Source organism: Chelonia mydas, chromosome 4 (assembly GCF_015237465.2).
Source record: "Chelonia mydas isolate rCheMyd1 chromosome 4, rCheMyd1.pri.v2, whole genome shotgun sequence".
NCBI classification, from domain to species: domain Eukaryota; kingdom Metazoa; phylum Chordata; order Testudines; family Cheloniidae; genus Chelonia; species Chelonia mydas.
The window spans coordinates 12155655-12172832 of record NC_057852.1 but is presented as its reverse complement, the minus strand read 5'-3'; the positions used below and the strand labels follow the sequence as shown (position 1 = coordinate 12172832).

Sequence of the window (17178 nt, the reverse complement as noted above, 5' to 3'; positions counted from 1 at the left end):
GCTGGAGCTGTAACTTTTTTCTTTTTCCTATTATGGCTGCCAAGAATAAAATACCCACAATCACAGATAACACAAACAGAAGTTGTGCTGCTGGTAAGCCAAGCACCAGCTCTGGCCAAGGCTGCAGGCGTCAACTAAGAACGGACAAACTCACAGCTGGAAGACAGACCGGCTCACTTTGTGTTCCTATCATTCAAAGGTGGTGTTAAAATGTATAAGAACGTGTTTAGTGTTTAAACTTCATGAAAAACTGGTGGGATGTTGCATGCAGAGTTATCTGCAGCCTGTTCTAATGTAATAGCAAACATTTGCATTGTATCTCTGTAACTAAGTAACCCTTCAAAGGAGAAGCCCTGTATAATGCAAATGAACTTTCCTATTAAAGTACTAGTCCCTGTGCATGGTCATTGTGTGGGAGAATCAAAGAACAAAGTCGAAGTGCATTCCTCTTTCCCATCATGAAGTGAACTATTCTGTGCAAGTTAAAGGGCAAATTCAGAAAAAAATATCCAAATAGACTTTTAACATTACATGGCTCTACCAGGTTAAGTCTCTGGCAAGACACACTGGGTTTTTTCCTTTTGAACCTTACTGTATGTCAAGTCATCTTGGAAATTGGGCCCTGCAAATCACAATAGCTATTCTCAGTCCTTCACGTTTAGCAAATATCTGCTTCTTCTGCCTCTCACCATCTCTAATGAATCAGAAGCCTGTATACAAAAGCCTCCCGAATTTTAACATCCAGCAAGAAATTTCAAGTTGTTTTTTTTGTTTTAAGACTTCAGGTGGCAGGATTGTCCTTTTTAAAATAAAATAAAAATGCAGGAAGCTCAAGGTTTATCTGTTCGAATAGTATTTAAGATTGGTCACAGATTTTGAGCTCGTGAGGATCCCTTTAAATAATTTTACTGTAGCCAATAACTGAATTAAGAAAGTAAGAACAGCCATACTGGGTCAGACAGTATGCCATGTGCCCCGCCAATGCCATGTGCCTCAGAGGGAATGAACAGAACAGGTAATCATCAAGTGCTCCATCCCCTGTCACCCATTCCCAGATTCTGGCAAACAGAGGCTAGAGACACCATCCCTGCCCATCCTGGCTAATAGCCATTGATGGACCTATCCTCCATGAACTTATCTAGCAACTAAATGTAAAAGGGCTTTTCTGATTGGATCTCAGATATTCCTGCTATGAAAAGAGTTATAGTCAAGACATTACACTCTGAACATTTAACCCCAGCATACACAGTTGTTACCAGTAGCACAATCGAAGTGAGAATTTTATATATGCAACTCCCATGATAAATATGTTGTTTGACTACTAGCATTAAGAGCTTTTTTTTTTTTTTTTTTTTTTTTTAAAAACACACCAATACTTTATATGGACAATTATTTCCCAAAAAGAAAAGCTGACATTAACACAGGCACGGCCAGTATCTGGCAATTTGAATGAGGCCAGAAAAGGAAGGATCATGCCATGTGAAAATGAAGTGCCCGACCTCACTATAAAATATAAAATAAGTGATAGTGCAGCAGCCAGGACCAAGAAAGTCTAGTCCACTTGAAAGTTTTATTTAAGTGTTTTTTAAACATCTGCCTTTTCCATACCTTGGGTAAGGACATAATTATACTCAAAAGTACATTTTTTCTGTTGTCACTGAGTACTATTTAGTGATCACAATCCTCATCCTGATTTGTGCTACATTTACCGGTTGGGAAGAAGTCTAAAGTTACTCAAATACCGAAGTGTTGACTTATTATACAGGGACATTGAGAGACTGAATTGTGTAATACCTGGAGAGAGATTTTAGTTCAGATGTCAGGAGTTAAACAAATGCCAGGTAATACTCCACCATCCACCCTTTAATCACCTTTGGCAGCAGGAAACAGCTGAACACATTTGACAACAATGGTTTAAAAATATTGTTAAACAGAATAAATATTGCAAGATTAAAGTAGCGATAGCATCAGATGGACAAACTTGTAAATAATGCAACAATTTTTTGCTACACCTGTGCAACAAAGGACGCCTAGGAAATTTGTTCTTGACATTTAATTATGTGACAAACAAAAAATGGGTAAATGCTAGAATTATTCATTGCAAACGCAGGGCTGATTTTCTTGTCTGTGAACACCAGCTTGTCCTGACTGGTCAAACATAACCCCAATAGCTGCTTGGTGTTGCTCCAAAAACTCCATCAGTGTAGGATTTATTTATTTTTTATATATATATATATATATATATGCTTTATATAAAAATTGCTTTACTTAGGTGAGTAGTTTCTACTGAAGCATATAACATGCAAGTAAGGGGAGTAGCTTTTGATCCTATATCACTTTGAGGAATGCATTTTTTTTAAATTGGCTTTTACATAGTAAGGTCTGAAATAATGCTACACCAGAAGAGACCTACATTCAAGAGAGAATTAGGGACAGTGATAAATGCTGCAGACATCAGTAGTTTATTGGTATGTTTAGTCAAAACACATTCAAGAATGGAAACTTAAAAGTAAAAATACTTTCCACCTGCAACAATTAACTAGATTCTACTAGCATATAATGCTTAACACATTACAGCAATAAAGATGGTAATCCACTGTCTTTTATACCTACTAAAGCCAAGACGGCAAGCCAAGTTTGTTGAAATAGGATTGTAATGATAGAATACTACCACCATCCACAAATCAGCAACTAACAGTAATGGTCAATGAATCCGTTACTTTGCTTTAAGAGGTACATTTACTGAAAGAGGGACAAGAACATTAAGAGTCCACAGTACAGTAGGTGAACAATCACCATGTAAACTTCTGGGTATGATGTTCCATTATCTTTATTTCATGGCATTTAAACAAGAAGCAAGCCAGAAACTGAATGGCTCAGTAGCTCTTCTAAATGTCAGTTACACTTTTGTGACTTTTCCCCGTGCCATTTGCCATAACGATTTAGAAGATGGCAGGGCGATATAGCACGAAAATTTTAAAAAAAGCTACACAAACACTGGTGGTAAACCGTTTACTGAAGACAGCAGTTTGACTAAAAGCTTCAAACTTAAGTCAAGTTATGTTTTGTGGTGAGGAGTTCAAGTACTATGTTTCCAGGTAACATCTGAAAATGCAAGAGTAACAAACTAAAATATAAAAATGGAAACTGAGCAATATGTCCCAGAAAATGTATGGAAATAGTGCAAGACTTACCATCAAACATGGAAGACCTCAAGTTTTGGGGGAAAAACAGTCAGATGCAATCTTGCTTTGCCTAATACATCAGAAACAAACATGTGCAACGTCTTCCAGCTTATTTGAAAACCATAAACAGTTGCACAATCCCGAAACAAACTGCTACTATGCCATATTTGCTACTAGTTGCAATGTGATGAGGTCTTCCATGCTTAGAAGCAGCTTTTAAGTGGTCACACTCTCCCCCCTCCCTCCTGAAGCATCAGAGCTTGGTGCTTGCTGAACTCTCCAGCACTGAGTTAGACAGTATCGTTTGCTACATTTGCAGTTTACTGGAACGTGCATCTAGGCAGACAGTAATCCGGAAATAGCAAACCTCTCACAGATTTAAAGAATCTATAAGTAAAAATACATAAAAGGATGTCTCCCCCTACCCTCAAGTTCAGAGCCTGATGGGTGTCGACATCAGTTCAAAGATTTGTGCAAAATGAGTAAGTTCAAAAAACTGGAAAATGCAAATACTTAGAGCTGCTGATCTGTTCTCTGAAAATTGCAGTATCGTCATTTAACAAGCTTACCCTCAATCTACAGATGAGCATACTTTAGAAGTTGGCAAAGCGTACCAAGTTCTTAGCTGACTTTTGAAATGTAACTGAAATTTCACCTTCATATCCATAAAAATTCTACATTTGATAGAGAAAAGACAATCCGGAGACTACTCAGTTGCCTTCTCCCTCCCTTCCCCTCCTCCATAAAAAGCCAAAGTTGTTAATTGAAGAGCGAGGTGAGTGATATTCTAGTAACTTACTGATTTAAAGATACTGCAATTTTTTATACAACTTTTCAATGATTTCTTTTAAACATTTTGCAGCTGTTCGGCTTTGCAGCACTGCAATTCATACACTATACTGTACAAAATCACCAGCAAGACTGGAATGATGTATTAATAGAAGGCACCATCATGCTTATTACATTACTAGAGAACTCAAATACAGTAAAGACAATTCACTGTACAACGCTTAAAGAAGGGGAAAAGGGGAGGAGGAGTGTGTTGAGCAGCCAGCCATCCCTGTATTGAAGAGGGGCAGATAGAAAAATCTTAGATATGAGCTATCAAACTTGTTTTGTACTCAGGACCATAACTTTGAAGTTCTGGATTATGTTTAGTTTACCACTAAATGGTTTCCTTCTGGAATATACTTGTAGTCTTGTTAAGGTTTGTGTGTGTACATGTTGGTCACAGCAAGCAGATCAGATGCCCGCATCGTTTCAAAAGCTATTCTGTCTGAAAAAAGATGAAGGATTTTTTTCCTGATGCCTCTTGTAGATGTCAATGTAAATGAGTTTAGAGTACCCATTAGTGCATTTTGATGAGTGCATAAACACAAGTTAGTTTGTTTTGAGCCAAGTGTTCTAAAAGAAAAAAAGGCAAGCTTCTCCAATTGCACAGATTGCACTAACTGCGTTTCCAACAGTAATAAGCAGAAACAGTAACACTTACACAAAATGTGCAGCAGAGGGTTTTTGACTGAAAGGACCTGAATTCGATTGGGCATGTCCTTTAGTCCACTTTTGTTGCAGATAGTTTTATGGTCATTTCTCTGTCCTTAATTCTCCAAGTCTAAATTTATAAATTAACAGTGTGACTCCTGTTGTGAAATTTGGGAAAGCATGTCCACCTCAATTTAACTGGTAACCAAAGGATGCTTTTCACATCAAAGAAATGATCAAAAAGGCTGTGTCACATTCCAAAGCCAAAAAAATTAACAAGAATGCAAACACGACGAATAATGTACCACTGCCAAGACTGTCTGCCAACAGTGGAGGATTTCAACGACGTTGTCCTGTGAAACGGCCTTCCATTTGCCCGGTTCCTCTTCCAGAGCCAAGTTTCTGTGCCATGCCACCCCGGGGAGGAGGTCCTCTTCCATCACGGTCCCGCATCATTCCACCACCCACTATTCCACGGGGACCCCCGGGCCCTCTATCATTGCGCCGAATATCCCTACGATCATCACCACCGCCTCGGGTCTCTCTTTCACGGGCAGCTCTTGTTTTTTTCTCTTCTACATTCAAGCGCACCTCTCCTCGAAACATAATGGGCTTAGAAGGGGAAAATGTTTACAAGGCGAAGTTAGTCACCGTTTCATAACGTCCCAGCAATATAAAACACATGGAAACAGTAATCCCTGCATGCTACTCTGTCATTAGCAGCGCAGTTGCATACAGCTTAATGCCAAATTTCACTAGCAGTTTGTGACTTGCAACTTCTAACTCTACATATCTGTCGAGACCGTAGAACACTGCAATAAATTAGTAAAATACTTCGATTAGGCAAGGAATTAAAAAGGTCTGGGACTTGCTATGGTCAGTGCCACAAAACCACTGCTAGCTTGCAAGAGTAGCAATTTTACTTTCAGTTCTCAAACTATTAGGACTGAAAACCTGCCATCCATAAAGGAAGCCGAGATATACTGACCCTGGAAATTCTGTAATTTCCTTTTCCCCCCAAACCCAGCACTTCAGTTCAAGTTTAGCTTGCTCCATTGAGAAGCCCTAGACCTATGATTTAGTGATGAAAGTAGTGCTGTTCAAAACTTTGGAACTCAGTTTTTAAAAACTTACAAGCATCCATCAGGAGACAGCAACTTCAAAAGAACAGAATTGAAGTGGGAACCAGAACAGGCTACAAACAAAATATAAATGTTCCATGACCTCCATCAGTGATCAGAGGGGAACTCTGAACTCTGGTGAAGAGCAGTAAGAACCACGGACATTGCATCATTCATACTTTAGTAGCATTATTTCCCTCACTATGACAAATATGCAAAAGCTACATGGCCAAACTTACTTTCGCAACTAAGATTCTCTGAACTGGCTCAGAGTCATCAAATACCACAAAGCCAAAGTTTGGTAGTTTTCCTCCAACTCCTTTGGTATTGATGCGAAGTTCCACCACGTTTCCAAAGCCTGTGAAAGCACATTACAAAAACAAATTATGCAATAAGGCCCTGCAATAAGCCCATTTGGTTTAGTTATTCTCAAAAGCCTCTTGTAATGTTAAAGTTTGTTCCTTTGCTTTTAAAACGTTAACATATATCATGTTAAGTGGCTGAAACTTCACTTCCATCCTCTAGACCCAGTAGATGAATTTCAAACTATTTAAAAGCCCATCACTTACTCATAAAGAATTCTTTCAGTTCATTTTCATCAATATCATGTGGCAAGTTGCCAACAAAGAGCTGATGGCTGTCTGGGTAACGAATTATCCGGCGATTATCAGATTCATTCTGCTCCATATCCCCTCGACCTGTGTCCATTCAAAACAAAAGCAGTTAATTTTAGGATTTGTATGGTATAATTTAAGAAGTACATCTAGCAACACGCTGATCTGCTTTCAGTTCATTCACTTGAGCTATTCTCACCCTATTTTCTGCTGGGGAAGGCATGCATATTTAGTGCCCTTAAAAGCTTAATTCTGCCCAATTGGGATATCAAAAGCTTCTTGTTTCCTTCACATACAAAAGCCATATCACTCAGCTATGTGCTTCCCAAGAGAAACATGTCCACTGAATACACTTAATTTTTCTCATGTGCTTTTAATCTTCATGGAAAGTGCTGAACTGACCGCTGCAGAGACTAATTTGAAGACTGTAGAGCACTGGCAGCAGCCATGCAAGCTTCCCCATCAGTGAATCTCAATCCTGAACAACTCCAAGTGTCAGAAAGTAAGTCTATCTACATGCTCAGTGGGAGACTCTGCTAACATTACCATCAGTTACCTCCTTTGTCCATACCACCAAAACTGAAACATCTATCCACTGGGAGCTGAGATCCAAGTGGTTTCATACATCCTCAAAATAAAACCTGTTAAAAAGCAAGCATACTTCATGACTACAACTACTCTGTCTTCGTAACACTCGGAGCAGGGGTCAACACTGTTCACCACCAGTTTTTAAGGTGAATGTGCATCTCATTGTACCTTTGGAAATGTAAGTTAACTTAAGAACTGTTCACTCCTGCCCAAAAACTGGAAACAGTACACAGAAAAAGATATTAAGCAACAGCCCACTCTGAACACCCATGGGAGTTTCTTAAAAAGCGTAAGGAAAGCTTAAAGTTCACGATAGGTTATTGTCTATTATTTTCCAGGGTCTCAAAGTTACCATCTTAGCCATTTAAGACATTTCTAGTAACCTTTCAAATGAACTGAAAAGCTAGCATTTCCTGTATATTTTCAACCATTTCTTCTAGCCCTCCTCTTTCATCATGACTGTTCAAAGGACGAGTACAGCTTTGAAAGTTAAATGTTTTGTTATCTACTAGTGGTGGAAAGACAGCCAGTTACTCCACTTCAGCCCAGCTAGAATATATGTATTAATTTATGGTGGTCAGACTGCATTAAACAGACATAACCCATACCCCCATATAAAAGCTCACTGATGTTATTTATCTATTGACCTATTGAAAAGATAGGACCAACAGTGAAGGCATTCCCATTGTACTGTAAAGATCTGAATGAACTTCTTATCTCCATGAATGCAATATAAGATTTAACTAATGAGAGATATAAAATCTTAGCCTGTATCATATTACTAGGCCATTGTCTGGATCTAGATCTTCTGACAGGATACAATATCAAGACGATCATCCCTTCCCATTTTTCAACAATTTATGGCATAAGTCAAAAATTCCCCCTCCGTGATTTGATTTACAGAAGTTTGCTGGACTGTTGTAGGATTTTTCATTACAGATCAGATGGTTCTCAGAGCATTTTGTATACAAGGGGAGTTCAGAGGACAAACTTTACTTTGTATTTAAGCAACTTCTCAGCTGTTAGCACTGTAGTGTTTGATTCAGTTCACGGCACTCTTCTGGTAAGATTGTTCAAGTTTATTTTCCCTGTTGCATACAATAGCCTTTAGGATGCTTGAAAATGAAGTCTCTCTGCTAGCTTTGTCTTTTTCCAATTTGCAATAGTTCACATTTTTATTGCAGCTTGCAGGTAACACTGCTTTTACTTTCTTGTTGCACCAGCTGCCATTAGCATGTGGAATTTGTGTTTGTTAGCTCTGGCAGCAAAAGTTAAACAGCACAGGATAGTTCCTATAGACCCTAAACAGTGGTTATGTATTAGGTATCTTAACTGAGTTTTAAATGTACTGGATCAATCCCCCTGAATTTTGATATCTTATTTTTCTTCAGACAGGCAGCTAACAGAACAAGCTTTTGTACTATTGCATTTCAACCCCTATGTCTATCCATCTGTAAATAAGATAGGTATGTGCCGTGCTTTTTAAATCCCTGGTCTCTCGAGAGCCTGTCAATACATTTACCAACCAAAGTGGTTGTGACATGGATATATACCTACTAGAACTTGAGACCAGCTAATTGCATATATCCAAAATAATTAATATGCCACTGCAATCAGTTATACGATAGCAACTACCAGTCAGTGTCAAGGTTGGGCTGAAGGCAAAGTATTGACAGATGGGAACTTTCATCTATCCCAGTAGCCTGAGACGTTTAGTTCCCAAAATTCCAACTTTTACAATTACTCAAATAGCAAGATGAGAAGTCAGAACATTAAGCCAGATATAAACAAGACCCATACTAAGATTTAGTTGCAGCTAAGTCATGGGATAGCCGATATGCACAACTTAACAACTCTATTTTGCCTAGACTTAAAACCTCAATGAAGTTTTGGTTTTTCAGCCCTTGGTACAGATCAAGTCTTTAAAAAAGGAAATCTGATTTCTAACAGGCGTTAGAATATTTTCTAGCCACCTTAAGCACATTTAGTTTTAGTGCTGTTGGAAGCAAGGGAATAATCACACAGACAACAGTCACAAATAGAAAGTACTTCTAACACTGGTGTAGATTAGAAAGTTTGGTATGTACATTCATCTGGTGCAGTTGCCCCAATGTCAACAGCTGAGTAAATGCGAATATAGATCTGTTTCAGGAAGGCTTGCTTCCACTAAATCTGAATTGCACCCGTTTAAGCCACTTTTGAAAACCGTTGCCTGGTCTATGCTAGCACTTAAAGTTTCAAAATTCCACCCAACATTTAAAAACGTGCAAAATCTCTTGTATAAAACCCCTCAACTCATCTGCAATGTGTAATTCAGGCCTTTGATCAGAGATAATTTATTGTTCGAAGTTGCACAGAGATTCTCTTAACAGGTCAAATAATTTCTCTTGATCTTTGCCAGAACTTGAATTTTAATACTCAGAGGTGAAATCCTATAGAGTCACTCACCCACTGTACACTACTGCACCGTTCACAATTGCAAGTTAACGTACACTAGATCAACTGGACACACCTTTTGAGGTGTATCCCCATGAACAGATTTAGATGTTGTGCACAGCTCAAATGGGTACTTAATGAACAGTGCTGATCAAGAGTTGACCGGGATGTATTAGTCGGACTGCTTGTTATAAATTGACAGGTGTAAATGAGGCAGCAAAAACTGAGCAGTATTTGAGACTTAACACCATCTCAAAGACTATACTATGCCCTGAGAAAAGCTACAATAGAATGAATGGCATGGCATTTGGCACATGACATAATGCATGATCAAAAAGATTTTGTTCAGAAAGGAGAAGCACATTGTAAGATATAATGGAAGGCATTTAAGTCCTCCCATTTGGTCTGTTCAACATGAGTTAGAGGACATTCAAAATTAAGAAACCATCAACTTTTAGCCTCAAGAGAACATAGTTTTAAACCACATTAAGCGATCTGAGGAAGCTCCTTGCTGCACGATACGAGCAAATAACTCAGGAATGTTAAAAAAGGATTAGATAAAAGGAAGATTTGCAGTTAGAGGGATGATCCTCATGCGTCAGAGCAACTCAGGACGAAACAGAGCTCAGGAAAGCATTTATTCAGTGCAACTAGGGATGGAGGAACGAAGGATTTTCACTTTCCTAAAGGTCAGGTACAAGCCAACACTAGAAGTGGGACATCAAACAAGACAGATCAAAGGTCTGTTTGGTATAGGATTTCCTGTACCAACCAATCACAGGAATCAGAGTAACAGCCGTGTTAGTCTGTATTTGCAAAAAGATAAGGAGTACTTGTGGCACCTTGGAGACTAACCAATTTATTTGAGCATAAGCTTTCGTGAGCTACAGCTTATGCTCAAATAAATTGGTTAGTCTCTAAGGTGCCACAAGTCCTCCTTTTCTTTTTGCAATCACAGGAAGTGACCCTTTCGAATCCAAAGACAACAGATACATTGGTTCTCATCTTCACACACGGTTACCTGGTCTTGGTCCCCTGGGTGGAAAACCCGGTCGCTCCCTTGGACGCTGTTCACGCACACGGGGTGGCTGAGACTGAGCTTCAGGTTTAGTTTCAACTCTTGGCTGAAACAAGAGAACGCACACTGCTAAACACCAGATACCACAGAAAAGCTGAAATAAAAGCAGTCTACAGATCACTTGCATGCATAGCAACAATTCTGGAAGATACAGGTCCACGGGAAGAGTGTTTAGGAATACAGGAAAGTTTTCTACAAGTTCCTCTGTACCAATCCAGGACTGCAGGGCTTGCCTTTCTCTGCCAGCAGGTAGAGAACACAAACCTCTCAGAATCAGGACTAAGAGCTCTCTTGCTAATCTTATTTTGCCCAAAGGCATGGCTAGAGGGAATTGTCTACAACTGACCAGGCACAGAATTGAGACCCAAGTAGCTCCATAATTTTATGTAAGAGCAGGTGCCTAAAACCGGTACAAAGAAATATGCAGAAATCAAACTAAAAACAGAATTTCTGCAGCATTTCCCGTGCCACGCTTGGACTGCACAGACTAGCCCTAGATTAATACGTATGGAAGAAACAGAATTACAGTTACTGTCTGCCTGGAGGATTCTTCTTCCAGAATACACAACTACAGGAAAAGAAAGCAAGTTCACAAATCTCTAAATACAGTCTTCTCCCATAAGGAGATCAAAGAGAAACTACCTTAAATAAATAGTCCTACAGTGCAGAAGTTAGACATCTTCCTTTTCTTTCTCTATGCCAAGCCTGTGCACGAGGGAGCACAAACAAAAAAACTGTCCCACTATTCATAAAAACCTCACACCTTGAGCCATTAAACACAAGCTTCTGCATACAAAAACTGCCTTCAAAAAGGGGTAGGAAGCTACAGAACAAGGAAGTTAGGTGACTGAAAATTGACTCTTAGTTACAGAAATTGCTGCTATCCGCTACAAGCATTCAGTTCACTTGTACTAGCCAAACAAATGCTACCGCCACAAAGACCACATTCCTATCACCAGGGTTTCAGAGATAAGCTTGCAGAACTAAAATCCAAAAGGGGTGTTTCACTGAAGGAATGGTCACAGGCACCATCGCATGCTCATATGGATTCAACAGTTCAAAAGCAAGTGACAGTAAGGAGAGATTCCAACCACTTTTCCTTTGGAAACAAACTACGGACACTAGTGACTTAACCCCAATATTTGTGCTCAGAGAAGATTTTCTGGGAAAGATTATCTATTAGGTGCCCAAATATTACACTGAAGACTAATGTCTCACCCTGCCTACCACTCAAGTGGCACCCTACCAGGCACTTCCTCTCCAATATTTTTAGACTGAGCATTTTAATTATGAGAATTAGAAAAAATAAATAAAACCTTGTCTGAGTGTAGCACTGGCATCTACTTCTGCAGCAGCACCTCCTGGGCCACAACAGCGCCACCGTGATATTTTATTGTCCTGAAGTTTTAATGCGTAAAAAGTTATAGAAATAAAAGCAGCTCATAGCACTACATGGCAGCTAGAAAGGCAATCGCAGATTTTTCTTTCCTGAACAGCAAGCTACCTTGCCCTCAAAGTTACTTGATTTCATTCTTTTTTTTTTTTTTTTTTTGGGGGGGGTGGGGGGGGAGGGTCTCAAGAGAAACAGTCTATCTGCTCAATCATTCACCTCAGATGCCTACTTAACACAATAAGTAGAGTGTGTCTGTCCAAAGAAATAGAGGTTCCAGCCTTATTAGACACCAGTGTGTGGTTTATGAGAAGTAGGCCAGCAATACCAAACTATCTGCCTTCTTCAGCGCAAGACATACCAACTGCCTCAATTTTGCACACACCTCAAAATTAAAGAGTCCAAGCTCGCAGGGCAACATTGGAGAGGGCATGTGCTCCTGCAAACTAGCATCCTACCAAATTATGAGAGGGGATAGAGGCGCCCTTGGAACTGAGAACTGCTTGTTCTATCCACCAATCTCCCTCAGTCCTCGGTTTCCTGGAAAGAGTATGAACTACACTGGAAGCCACAGAAAAATATTTCTACAGCGTGCCGGAGAGAGAGGGGATACATCCCTCTCTCCTTGGAACTGTAAAATGATTAGCAAATAATTTGTTTCTGGTAACGCCCATGCAGCATACTCATAAGCCTGCAGTTGTTTGAGCCTTTGGGCATCGACTCAAAAAAGATGAAATGCCTCCATTCTCCCAGAATCCACAAGAGAAGAAATGAGGACTAAACAGGACCTTCTTCTGCTATTGTGATAGTCATCTTGCTTGAATCCCAGAAGCAAAAAGAGCACAAGAAGCAAGCCCACAAGACTTATTTGCCCTCAAATGTTAACATTTCATGGGTCAAAGACAGACATTCCTCAAATTGGACCATATATATGGAAAACTGAATGGATCTGCTTTGGAAGACTTCTATCCCTTGAGGTTTAAGGTCCTTCCCAGATGATGAGATGCCTGCCACACAGTTACCGCAAAAGGGAGATAATTTAGATGGGATACAGATAAGAATCTCAGCTTGCTACAACATTGTCTCCATGTTGACTTCTCTGAAATCACTCACTTTGATTCTCACCAATAGGCCACAGGAAAAATGAAGCCACACGGAGGCCTAGACTTCTAATATTGATCCAAGATTCCCCGTGGCCTTGTGGTTTTAAGATATCCACTGAGCCAGACAACAGATTATCCCTAAACCGAGAAGAACTAGTCAGTTTTTCAGATTTACTCATCTGTTTCGAAAGAGATTAACTCTGCATCCTTAGAATACTCAGAAAAATCTCATCTACATATCCTGTTATATATGTCCTCAAGTGGAAGAAGTCCTATTCCAGTTTGAAAAGCTTTTAAGGCTTGGTTCTGGAGACATGAAGGCAACAACACTATCAGTCACCAAAAGAAGCACTGGTTTGAACTCATCGAAATTCCAAATTAAATACAAATTAGTGACTATTTAAGCCCTTTTCTTGGTAGGTAATCACTGCTTCAACTCAAATGGAAGGCCAGACTACATTTAAGGTCTTGTCTTCACTGCTCAGAAGAGATGTGTTTTTACCACACTAATGCATGGGAGCTATCCCATGGTAAAAACCACAATGAAGGCTTGGCAGTTCAGTTTCACTGCAAAGCAAACTAGGCACGGTCAACCACAGACAGGGTATAGTACCATGCCTTCAGTGTGGTTTTTACCTGGGGATGGCTCATGTGCATTAGTTACCCTGAGGTGAAGGGGGAAAAAAAAACAAAAACAAAAAAAACCCCCACACCACACAAAAATCACCACCACATCTTCTCTTAGCAGTGAAAACATGACCTATGTTACTCCCATATTCAGCGTTTATCTCTGAACACAAATAAGAAGGAAAGGGACACAAGTGCCTAGGTACTACAGGCTGAATATGACCAGCCCCATAGTAGTTAATGGTCACAAAAGTAATTAGTCTAAATCTAAAATGGTACTTACTAATTGCCACCTCTTTAAAGAGATATGGAGTCATAATAGGTACTTTACTTGAAAGTTAAGAGTTGGCAGACGAGAATCCTAGAGAGTTTCCCCCGCTCTCACTATTTTGTGGGGCTTGTAAAAAAAGGTTTAAGAACAATCCAAATGGGGGGCTATGCTTGCATAAACACAAGAGTAATTGTGATGTTGATAGCCTGAAACAAGATCGGGAAAAGGAAATGCTAATGCTTGAAAACACACCCTAAGATAAAGTAATTGTCGTTCCCACCAATCCTCCAAGCACTGATTCTAAGCAGCACTTAAAAGGAGGCTGGAGAGATATTTTTCCATCTACTTCCCAAAAGAAATAATGGAGTTGAGACTCTAAAAACCTGCTTTGGTCCTATCTGAAAACGTCTGAGCAGACTTACTTGAACACAGAATCCCAATGAAAGGAAACGAAATATGACATGTCTTTCTTCTGCCATTGGCAAACTGTATATGGAAATACAGTGAAAGACGAAGGGGGACAATGAAACTATATTTGATGGTCTGGCTTTTGTTGACATACGTAAACAATACATCAAAGTGCTCAGAGTGCTCTCTAAACTGAAACTGAAGTGGCACAAGGAAGCAGTCTTTGGTTCTGTATAGGAACAAGCTCACTGTTCTGTGCAAACAAGAGTGGTCGTCTTGACTGCTTACTCTCCCCTCAGTGCGAGGCAATTTAAAACTAACCAGGTTTTCCTGGTCATTACAAAGCACGAGTCCGATTTCCATGACAACCCTGTTAAGGAGAAGGCAGCACCACAAAAGCATTCCATGGGCAGCTAGCAGAAGGGCCATCCTAGCCAGTTTCCTCCTTGAGACCATAATATGGAGAGAAAACAGGTGGTAGGAAGCGCTGTAATAATGGTTTCTGAATTGTCCTACTGAAAATTGTGGCCTATTACAGTTTAGAAGTGAGCTCCCACAAGTGTCCTTAGGTAACTCATTAGGTTACTATAGAACATTAACATTTTCAAAATTGCCTCCTTTATTTTAAATAAGTTTTTGGATATGTGGAGGACAAGAAATTCTCAGGGAAATTAAATTCTCTAGGAATTTCCCACTGACTAGGTATTTCCTCTGATCTTTGGTATCTGAATGACGTACACTACTACCCTGTCACAGAAAGTCTGGGAATTGGAAGAGACCACTGTGCTGGCAAGCAAAGGTGAACCCTCCCACCTCTCACAGTCATAAGTTGGTACAGGGTTCCATAGCAGTACAGTTAATCCATATAAATATATAATTGAGAATTTTAATATTTCTTTTTGCAGAGAATCACCACCTCACTAGGAGAGGCTCTGTTCCTTTCTCAAAAGGAACAATTTCGTTTCCCAATGGCAGGGTAACTGGATTGGTAGTTCTGGCAATGAATGACCCCTATCGTACATACTACAATAAAATTATGGTTACATTTAACCTTATAAACAAAACAATGTCAGAAAATTTAGAAGTGTCATTTCTTGATTACATGTGAACAGACTTAAATCTCTCGCCACCACCCAGAACTCTCACCTGTTAAGTGAATGTGCCTTTTAATTACTTTTTAATTGCGACATTAAGGTAAGTGCATTAACATTTAAGACAGAACTTGTGCAATTTACGTCATTACAATTTGATCTGTTAGTTTAAAGACTAAAGTAGTTGCAGAGGTAACGAGACAATCCAAGGAGTTCACAGATTGATTACCTGTGAGACTGGTGCTTTAACATGGGGTGGAATTCCAGAGGAAGAAACAGTACCACTAGGAGGCAGGTTTTTACTGGTCACTGAAGCCCAAGAGAAAGCCTGCAGAAATGCAACAAACCTAGGCTACTAATCATGGCAAACCACTGACATTCTTAGAGGGAAACTAGTCTGCTGAAAATATATTTTTGAGTCAAATCTAAGCTGTCAGTAATCATTGTACCAGGATTACAAATATAAACAAACAATGCCAGTAAGAGACAGATATTGAAGGGTTTGCAGTTTTAACTGTCCAATCTCTCTAACAGTGCAGAGCACGTGCTTGTACTCAGGTACACTACCTAACTGAACCCCCGTTCTCTGAATGCCCCCAAACCACCGCTTTCCAAAAGACAACAGTTGATAGACAAAACCGTAATGGCTACAGGGTAAGTTTTTGGTCCTAAATTTGTCTTCTGGAGAAAGAAAGAAAGGAGAAGTGGAAGTCAGAAGTTAATGCTAAACAGGAAAAGAGACCAGGACCGACAGTGCTGAAGACCCATGCTGAAGTAAATGACCTCTACCTGGTTCCTGTTTCCTTCCCCCATATCCTTTCAAACTAAGTGGGTCTAACCATACCAGACGGCGCATGGTTTTTGGAAATACGGCATCCCGCCTAGAGGGAGACAGCTAAAACCCTCAGATTCATTTTTACAGCTACGCTGCTAGTCATCCTGCAGGTGAAGAGGTAACTCCTTTAATTTAAAAGAAGGGCAGCGACTCCCACTTAAATTCATTTAGCTGTTTTACATCTAACTCTACATTTAAAAAGGTTTAAGCTCATAGCCACCCACACACACACTTCACAAGCAGAGCACTACATTTAAACAGATCATTTGTACAGCTGTTCACATTAATCTTTTAAAAATCTTTTTGATAAGTGAACTTTTTTTAGTGTTGTGGTTCAGAGAGCAGGACACTGAAAAAAAAAAAAATCTATCCATCTGGCACACGAGAAAGCAGTTCGCATTCAGCATAACACTGAGCAGTCACTGTTTTGGATTATCGTCTTCATCCATGTCTACAAAGTTAAACTTTAACTAACCTTTGGAGGTTCTTGTGGTAGAGAAACAAGTTCTACAGGAGGTGGGGATGGAGATTTTTCTTCTAGCTCTTCAAGATTCTTTTCTTCTACTTCAGATTTCAGCTCCTCTGTTTTTGTTTCAGATTCCAACTCTGGCTCAGGCTCATGAGACGATTCTTCCAAAGGCTCCTCCATTCCATTACTAGAATTAGAGGCATTTTGTTCAATGTAAAGTACAAGGCTCTTACGATAAAGCTTTGCTAACATGCAATGTGGATTTTTTTTTTCCAAATAGGCTTTCAGCTTCCTACCGTGACATCCTGTACATGGACAGTATAGGCAGAGACTATTTTTGCCCCTACCTTTAGTTGCACACAAACCCACATTGTAGTTCTATTAAAATCAAGGTGAATTTTACCATTAGCTATAATGTGAATATTATCAAGCCCACATTATGCATGTATCACTTTCAGGGAATGGACTTGAAAAGCTGGA

General features: G+C 39.6%; 1 protein-coding gene across 3 annotated transcripts in view; it reads right to left on the bottom strand.

Annotated features, from left to right (window-relative positions):
- Positions 1-2228: 2228 nt before the first annotated feature.
- Positions 2229-17178, bottom strand: part of G3BP2 (G3BP stress granule assembly factor 2) — a 49717-nt gene continuing 34767 nt past the window's right edge. For 2 of the 3 annotated variants that reach the window (XM_037896649.2, XM_043544527.1), the window contains exons 7-12: positions 16705-16885; positions 15624-15722; positions 10448-10550; positions 6358-6486; positions 6028-6146; positions 2229-5279 (exon numbers count right to left, since the gene is read on the bottom strand). In XM_037896649.2, coding sequence (XP_037752577.1) covers positions 5007-5279; positions 6028-6146; positions 6358-6486; positions 10448-10550; positions 15624-15722; positions 16705-16885 — 904 coding nt within the window. In that variant the 3' untranslated portion in view covers positions 2229-5006. The remainder of the gene's footprint in view (positions 5280-6027; positions 6147-6357; positions 6487-10447; positions 10551-15623; positions 15723-16704; positions 16886-17178) is intronic. The other variant, XM_037896650.2, reaches the window with a different exon arrangement.